The 8,676-nt window shown below is 39.3% G+C and overlaps 2 protein-coding genes across 2 annotated transcripts; one reads left to right on the top strand and one right to left on the bottom strand.

Moving 5' to 3' along the window:
• Positions 1-897: 897 nt before the first annotated feature.
• slc39a1 (solute carrier family 39 member 1) lies at positions 898-4,468 on the bottom strand. The gene is made up of 4 exons (XM_028402803.1): positions 4,194-4,468; positions 2,873-3,003; positions 2,428-2,742; positions 898-2,155 (listed from the first exon to the last, which is right to left on the bottom strand). The coding sequence occupies exons 1-4, from the start codon at positions 4,306-4,308 to the stop codon at positions 1,802-1,804; spliced, it is 915 nt and encodes a 304-aa protein (XP_028258604.1). The 5' UTR covers positions 4,309-4,468; the 3' UTR covers positions 898-1,801.
• Positions 4,469-4,878: 410 nt separating this feature from the next.
• tmem208 (transmembrane protein 208) lies at positions 4,879-8,094 on the top strand. Its single transcript, XM_028402551.1, has 6 exons — positions 4,879-5,079; positions 5,593-5,688; positions 6,111-6,170; positions 6,497-6,633; positions 7,001-7,085; positions 7,180-8,094. Exons 1-6 carry the CDS (start codon positions 5,074-5,076, stop codon positions 7,315-7,317), a joined length of 522 nt encoding a protein of 173 aa, XP_028258352.1. The 5' UTR covers positions 4,879-5,073; the 3' UTR covers positions 7,318-8,094.
• Positions 8,095-8,676: the final 582 nt, after the last annotated feature.

Here is an 8,676-nt window from a genome sequence, read left to right as displayed (position 1 = left end):
GTGGGTGAACAGAGGACGCGTCCATCCCGCACTAAAGCTCGATGCTCTGCTGGGTCTCCCTCCTCGGCACACTGAGGCCTCTCATTCAGAAACTGGCAGACTTTACTGTACCTATTGTTCAGCACTTCTCATTAGTGGATGTTTATGAATAGCCTCCTATTCCCTGACAGAGACAAACAGGGGTTAACAAGGCCTCTGTGTGTTATCACATCTCACATATCTAAGTGTTTTTGTGGCACGTACACAGTTAAGTTCCTTAATGTGGAGAAACCTCCTGCAGGTTATGGCACCCTGCAGCTATCAAATAATGTTCTTCATATCATGACATTGGCTGTTCTGCTGTTTGAATAAATAAAATTATAATTTTTTGAAAAAAACTTGAAGTTGAAGATACGCTGCGCCAAAAAACATACAGAAGAATAAAAAAGAAAAAGAAAGAAAACCCACTAAGCCTTTCTGGATATTCTCATCTACAACCTTTTGTCACAAGACTGAGCTGAAGGCAGGCGACACTTAAAAGTAACAGCAGAACACTGGGAGATCTGCAAATGATTTTAGTTGTGTCTCAGAAAAAAGAAAAGAAGCACCAAACATCTGGTTTCTAATATTTCAACCATGTGAAGAAGAAGATCAAGCGGTGATGTAGTAATGTAACAGTCTGAGTGCAGTCAGTGTGTTCTACGAGTAAAAAGCAAGAGTATGAGTTTTGGAAAGCAGCGCCTGCCTCTCCATACTGCGGGGGGACTATCAGTGAGAGGATCAACACTCCCACCAAGTGGTCCCAATACTCTGTTGTCACTAGTGCCAACACACAAACAGCACAGCAGAAACAAAGTGGGGAAACACACATTCAGCACCAGCAACAACTACTGTGTGAAAAGACACAAAGACCGGGCGAACATCTGAACACCTTTACTTTGATCAGGTTCATAAAACATCTCGCCTGTCATGAAGTGACAAAAGGCACAAAAACCGCAGTTTAAAATTAAACAGCTGTTGACACAGAACAGGTTTATTACAACACTGTAGGAAAGCTGCTGCTTGGCATACAAATCAGCTGACAGATGAAAAAAAAAACGAAATTGAGGCACACCACATTTTCTTTTCTTTGCTGACAGTTTCCCTTTTTTGTGCCACATATTCTTACTTCCTGCTATTAATCACATGACTAACAAAGTTCGCTGCTATAACTGCATTGATTGTACGCAGAAAAATACATGATAATAGAGCTTTGTGTGCTGTATAATGAACCATTATTACGGTAAAATATAACCAAGTTCTTTTACACTTCCCTCTGATAAATAAAGCTGTGAGTTACAGGGAGTGAGCCTTTTTACCACCAGTGAATGGACAAATGTATCTGGGCATAATTATGTTTTTGAAGAAACAAACTTCAGCAAAAGTGAAGGCACTATCAAAGAACTATTTAAAAAACAAAACATGTAAACACCTTAAGGTACTGATGTACTTACATAACTGAGGAGTCATATATTTACATTCTGTAAAAGCACTTCAAAATGGTCAGTGATTAGTGGGGGATCCACCCCTGTATCTGTTTCTGAATAAAGCTATCCAGATTCTTCTTTACATAAAATCATCTTAAAAGGAAATATAAAATATTGTCTTTAAAATATGTTAAAAGTAATAAAACACCAACCGATGCACAATAAACTGCAGAGCTGGGTGTAACAGTGGAGTGGGTGTAATGTCTCTTTGTACTAAAGTGACTCACGGAGTTGCAGGAGCTGCAGCAGTCGGAACACGTCTGACAGATCTGTCAGTTGACATGACAACGGGTCCCTCAGCCCAAAAATGTCAACGCTGCCATGATGCTGAAGCCCAGCAGGATGAAGAGCACCTTGAGGAGCTGCTTCCCAGGTGAATTGAGCTCATGTGGGAGGATCTCAAGGAAAGTGATGTAAACAAAGGTCCCCGCAGCGATCCCCTCCAGGATGGCCTGAATTAGAGCTCCCTCCGACAGCTGGGCCTCCATCACGCTGATGCCGATGCCAATGCCTAGAGGTGACATCAGGGCGAAGACCACGATGTATGCTGCAACCCAAAAGGGGCGGACTGCACTTTGGACCAGCTTCACAGATAGACTGAACACTATGATGCTCTTGTGGACAAGAATAGCAATGCAGATCTCCAACACCTGCAAAAAAGACAATATAAAGTTTTTTTGTTTTGCTGTTCTCCATGTTATTTATGCCATTAATTTGTCAGGCAATAAAGACAAATGGTGTGCAGAGACTCCTTATAATCAGAGGAAACTGATCTGACTCCTGTAAAAGCGTTCTGAAGCTTTAAACTGAAACAACTGAGCAACACATTCCTATGATCAAAAGTTTACAAAGTACATGTTGCAAAGAACCACAGAGGTGTGTGTTACTATAAACTTCACTCTCCTCTAGTCTGTCCCCTTACCTTTGAGTCAGTGTTTTGTAGGCCGATAGCAAGGCCCTCAAAAACCGAATGGAGTGACAGAGAGAGGAACAGCATGAAGGAGCGAAATGGGGAGTGGGCCTGAAAGTCAACGTGGACATGGTGGCCACTGCTCTCCAGATCAGTGGTTGTGGCTGGACTGTGACCGTGGCCATGTCCATTCCTGTTGTCTGGAATAAGTGGTGCTCTCTCCTCATGAGCCCCATGCATCTCCCGGCAGTTCAGGACAATCCTTTCCATTATGAGGACTGTGAAGAAGCCAGCAGCTATGATGAACTCTGGAAGAGGGAAGCTGGTCTATTTGAGACCGAGACAGGGATTAGAGTTTTAAATTTCAGTGTGGCAGCCAAGAAGTAAATAAATAATAATAACCACAACAATAAACATTAAACGCTTTGCTGTCAAATCAGTCTGTGGTTGGACCTACCTCCACCTTTCGAGCATCCAGCTCTGTGTTGATGTCTGACAAATAATCTGGAATGATGTCGAGCAAACATGCTGCGAGGAAAACCCCTCCGGCAAAACAGCTGATCAAGCTCAGAACTGTCCGGTGGGTCTCTTCAGAGGGAAAGATAAAAACATGTGCCATATTTCAAGGCAACTAAAACACTGCAGACAGAATATTCTAAACAAAACAAAACAGTTTGAGAAAACATGTCAATTATTGCTGTATGTTCTTTCTTGTTATTATCATAACATAACATAATTAGACTTGAATTGAGAGATTAGGGGTCAGGTGGGGTATTGCTACCAAATTCGGTCATGCTTTTCAAATTCAGAACAGTTGTTGGAACATTACATGATTTGAAACATGATCCCACTTACAGGAACAGCACAAAATTCAAAATGACTCAGCAGGGGCCTCCCCACACACAAGGAAGAATGTGAGGATGTAAAAAGGAGAAATGACACTTTCACTCCCATTTAAGGGAGCCAAAATTCCACAGACTTTTTTTGTGTTTATAACTTAAATGTGACCATGGCCTGAGAAGGCTTTGGGCTCCAGGCTTCATCCCTATCAGGTGACTCCACTTATACCAGTTAGAGGTTGACCTGGTAGTTATAACCTAATGTACACATACATACACACATACATGCACACACACACAGAGACACACACACACACTTCGCCTGACAGCTAATAACTATAACATTATAGTAGTGTAAGAATTACAATAAAATATTTGTTATTCTGTAACTAAGATCTGGAGCTCACTGTATTATTCTACATGTTTGTTTCTAATCTCATATAATAGGACGTTCAAAGCTTCTGAAGTCACAGTTAATAAAATCAAATTCAGGGAAATTCCTTTACAACATTATCTGCAACTGAAACATGTGATTCGCTTGGAGATAGGACTGGCTCACTATCTAGGACCCTATAAATTCCCCAATCTGAGGCGGAGCCCTCTAACCAAACTTAATTTAATCTTCTGACAATTTAAAGTTTCCATGCTCATGTGCAACTGGTTTTACATTCTGGAAAACTGCTGACAATTTAAAATAATCAATAACTTCCGCTTTTTACTTCGGCTGTGGTGTAACAATACAGGACATAATCTAATCAAAATAAAACGTTTGATTTGTTCGAGACGGTTTATCTGAGATCGAAACAAACCATTATTCAATGTAAGGGTGTAAATAATAGAACAACATGTCAACTAACTAAACAAATGCCCCCGTAAACAGTTGCTGGAAGTATTATATTGGTATTATGTAAGTATTATATTATATTAACGTGTACCAACCTCTCCCGTTTGTTTGTCTGAACCATTTGACTCTAGCAGGGATGAATCCAAACAGCAGAGTTAAGAGCAATAAACCGACAAGAGCGCCGATTTTCACCTGGAGCAAGTATTCCATGTTTAAAATGCCATAAAGTGACAGTTCAGGAGTGAGTGAGGTCCGCTAACTCTGCTACTAGCTATGTGGCATAGCGAAGCATGCTAGCATTAGGCATCAACCGATACTGAGATAAGAGTCAAGTGATTCAAGCAGCCTTAGCTTATGTTGTTGTTTGGAAAGTAGCTCCACCAGTCAGGCTACGGTGGGCGAGAAGGGTCAAATCGCGTCATGGGCGGAAAAAAATGTCTGAAAATCGCCATTTTTAACCAAAAACAAAACAGTTTGAATATACATTAATAAATATACATGTTGTTTCAAATGTTTTGGAATAGAGTAATAGATCACATGAATTAGCTGAACACGCAAAAATTAAAACGTATATATTACTTAAACTTGTAAAAACTAAATGCACAAACTTACATTGTGTAAACCATATTTTTCTGTTGTTATTATTTTATTTTTGTTACAATTTTTAAAGCAATTGACTTTGATTTTTTTTTCTTTTCTTTAATGGACCAGCAGATGGAGTTCTCTCGCCAACATTTAACGAGCCTCTTTGGCGGAGGACGCTTTATGACGTCACATTCCTGCGCCGGATATGTTGCCTTCCCCGTAAACTCCCCTAATGCTGATGTGTTTCAAGACATTTTACCCGCAGGGAGACCCCGGAGTTTGATTGTTTGATGCAGTAACAGAATAACGGGATAGAAGCGGTGGTGGGTCAGAGGTCCATGACAAGGAAGACGCAGCAGAAGAGATCAGCAGCCCCGTTTCAGAGAGCGAATGGCGGTAAGAGAATCAGACACATGCCGCTGCAGCAGTACCAGGAACAACTAATTTACTTGTACATTTACTATAAGTGTTTACCCAAACTAATGCTGCTGTACAGAGTGACACAGCTACAGAGAAACACTGACAAGCAGCCCAAGAAGCAAATAAGTGGTGCATGAAGGGAAAAAGTAAATCCACAGATATTATTGTCACCTTTTTCTGTGTTTTATCTTTTCCTTGACAAAGGTTGTCAGACATATTTCTTAATTTTTTATTGCTGAGTTTCATTTAATAGCAAAGGCATACTGGATTTAACCACTGTATATTTAGATGAATGTGTTGGAAATGCACAGACTCAATTAAGCTTTATTATTTACTGTTTAATAACTGCATCTGCCCAGAATGCATCTTATTACCATATATAAATGGTCATGTGTAAATAAAAGATTGCTCGATTTAAATAAAAAATGCATGGACTGCTTTATATGGTTGTAAACCAATGCTAACACTACTCTGTTTTTTGCCCAACAGCCCAAAGGTAAAGTTGGCACAAAGGGAAAGAAGCAGATCTACGAGGAGAATGAGGCGACTCTGAAGTTTTACACAAGAGTCATCCTTGGAGCTAACGTAAGAACCTCAGTCTTATATTTGTGTCTGTGTCAATAAAAAGGACGCTGCAGTCCTGGATTAAGAGATATTATGTCTATTTGATTCAAGGCAGTTCTTCAAACTTTAATGCATCCTTGGATGCTGTACAAGTAGTGATCTCCTGACAAGACATTTTCAGTTTTAAAAGTGATGCAGTTTCCTGGAATTGTAACTATGACACTGTGTTGTGATCTTGTACAGAATTAAATATCCAAGCCAGGTGCAAAAGTTTACATACGTATTTAAAAATATGTATGTAAACTAGTTAAAGAAGTCGATTTACATTAAAGTCACTGTATCAGAGACGTTGTTTCGTTTTGTGTTGATCGACTGACCAAGTAGTCGACTAGTTGTTGCTACTTTGTTTGTGCTGACTCCCACCAAATATTCTCCCTCTGCAGGCAATATATGCTGCTGTAAATTTCCTTATTTTCTACAGTTCATCCACATTTTGGACATGGGTGAGTGTATCCAATCCTCATAATTATAATAAATAATCCACAAACGAATAACAAAATAAACAATTTAAAACAAGAATCTGCATTTATTGGTTTAACTCGCATGTTAATTAGTTTAATCCAATTGAATTGGATTAGAATAATTGATCTATTTGTTGAACATGCAAAAATAAAAATGCATCTATATTGTAATCTTTTAAAAACAAATGTATGTATTAGTGTTATTTTGTGTTACATCTTAAAGAAATCTAATATGTGATGCAGTACCACTATATGACATAAAGTGCCACACACAGTCACAGGTTTTGAACCTGTTGTGTCTCTTGTAGCTGCTGCTCATTTTTGCACTAGCAGTTTATGTTGGGAGCTACCGCTCCATGTCTGCCATGGCCAAGCCAGTGTTTGCTGAGGATGGAAGTCTGCTGGATGGAGGGATAGACTTGAACATGGAGCAGGGAATGGCTGAGTAAGTGACTGCAATCACCTTTACTGACAAGAAAACTAAGTTTTCTTCTTTTCTTCTCTGATATGCTGTGTAAGCCACTTTTGTGGGGTTTTTTTGCCCTGGATTTCCCCTGACAGGCTGCATTCATTCTTAGATTCTGCTTTACTGTGACAGGAAGCTTCACAAGCATTCAGTGTTTGTAAACATTTGCCTTTATTAGTTAGCATATAGGCAGGAAAATATGAACAGTCATGCAGAATGATGATAATACTATTCTTCTGAAACCTGCACTTTTGTCTTGCTGTAAAATTATTCTTCTATGTGCACAGACATTTGCATTATTTAGTAAATATTTATTTATATTAATGCCTGTAATTTCTAATTTTAGGCACCTGAAGGACGTCATCCTCCTTACAGCCATAGTGCAAGTTCTCAGTACAATCTCCTCATATTTCTGGTATCTCTGGCTGCTGGTAAGAGCTTCTGTAGAAGGTGTCCAGTTTGTCTGAACTTCTAAGAGGTCGCTGTTGTCACATGTTAATGTTGTCATCTGTTTGTGTGTGTCAGGCTCCGGCCCGTGCCCTGCACTTGCTGTGGGTCAACTTTCTGGGTCCATGGTTCATGGCAGAAAGCCCGTCGGCACCGGAGGAGGTGAATGAGAAGAAGCAGAGAAGACAAGAGCGCCGACAGATGAAGAGATTCTGAAGCTGCAGAGCAGACGGAGCAGTATTTTTATACACAGAATCTAATATACAGATGGCAAGTAACTCAAAGTTATTCAGGAAGAAATTTTGTTATTAAGTTAAACTCCATCCAAATCTGATACAGTGGAATCTTGTTTTCCATGTTTGTTTTCTCTCTGCTTTCTCCTGTAACTCAATTTTCTCCCTAAATTATGAAATGAAATGTTCCTTATTTGGACAATATCACAGTCCAAATATCGTTTATCCCCGTACAGGGTTTTGCTGTTGCACAATGTTGTCACACATTACATCTTGCACACCAATCCCAAAAAAACTGAATCTATCCTTTCAGCAACTCTTTTGTTGTTGCTTGAATTTTATTTTCTTTTTCACAAATTTCTTCATGATTTTGTCTCAGAGCCGCTAAGTCTTAGGAATTGAACTGTTTTAATAGTTAAAATGGAAACTGTTTTGCAATTAAAAATATTCCTTCATTGTTTAAAGTTGCGTGTCAGTTAGCAGATGGCTTCAAATGGACCAGTTTTTTATCAAAAAGGATGAAGATCAATCAATTAAGTATTGTTGAATGCAAAGATTTACTTTATATCAGCAAACCGAGTACAGTACCCTCCTACGTGCGCAAAACAAGCTTTCCTTTCAAGGGCTCATTTCTGTGTACACTGTCAGCTTCTGTCAAACACATGGCAATTAATATTATCAGTGCCTTCATAATCAGTGAATGTTTCCTGACTGGATGGGAAGACTCCTCCCAGGAGATAAAATGATGCTTTCACAGACACCTGGCGCGTCCTTGAAGCATAAATGTCTCCCAGTTCTGAACTGTTGTGAACTTAAGTCCTAGCAGAGTGGATCATTACTATTCTAAAGCATTATTAACACACAGAACTGTTGTGTAATATATATTATTAAGAAAACAGCAACTAGAGTCATCTGTAGCAAAATTCTAGCACATGTCCAACTAAGATAATGCAATTATTGATGGATATTTAAGTATTATTTTCAAGCATTATAGTAAGTAGCTGCTCAGGGGCTCCTGAAAAGAAACTGCTCACATATTTGAGATTAAAGACTTGAACTGACAGATCAATACACAGATGACAGGCTAATCCCCCAAATGCTGAAAAAAATGTTAAAACTGCTTCTTACACACAGACACACACACTCATACATGCTCCTGTTTCCATCCGGGGAGCTGATCCCTGTCCTCAGGGAGGAAAAAAATGTTGTTTATTATCAGGTCTGCTAAGTGACTGTGTTGACAAAGTGAATTTAGTGATTAGCTCTCAAGAGTGAGTGGGCTGATCTGATCCCAGTATAATTGCACGTTTGTTATTATTGTTATATCCACCTCAACAAGCTG

This window comes from Parambassis ranga, chromosome 3, assembly GCF_900634625.1.
Source record: "Parambassis ranga chromosome 3, fParRan2.1, whole genome shotgun sequence".
Taxonomy (NCBI): Eukaryota; Metazoa; Chordata; class Actinopteri; family Ambassidae; genus Parambassis; species Parambassis ranga.
This window is presented reverse-complemented; position numbering and strand designations above follow the sequence as displayed.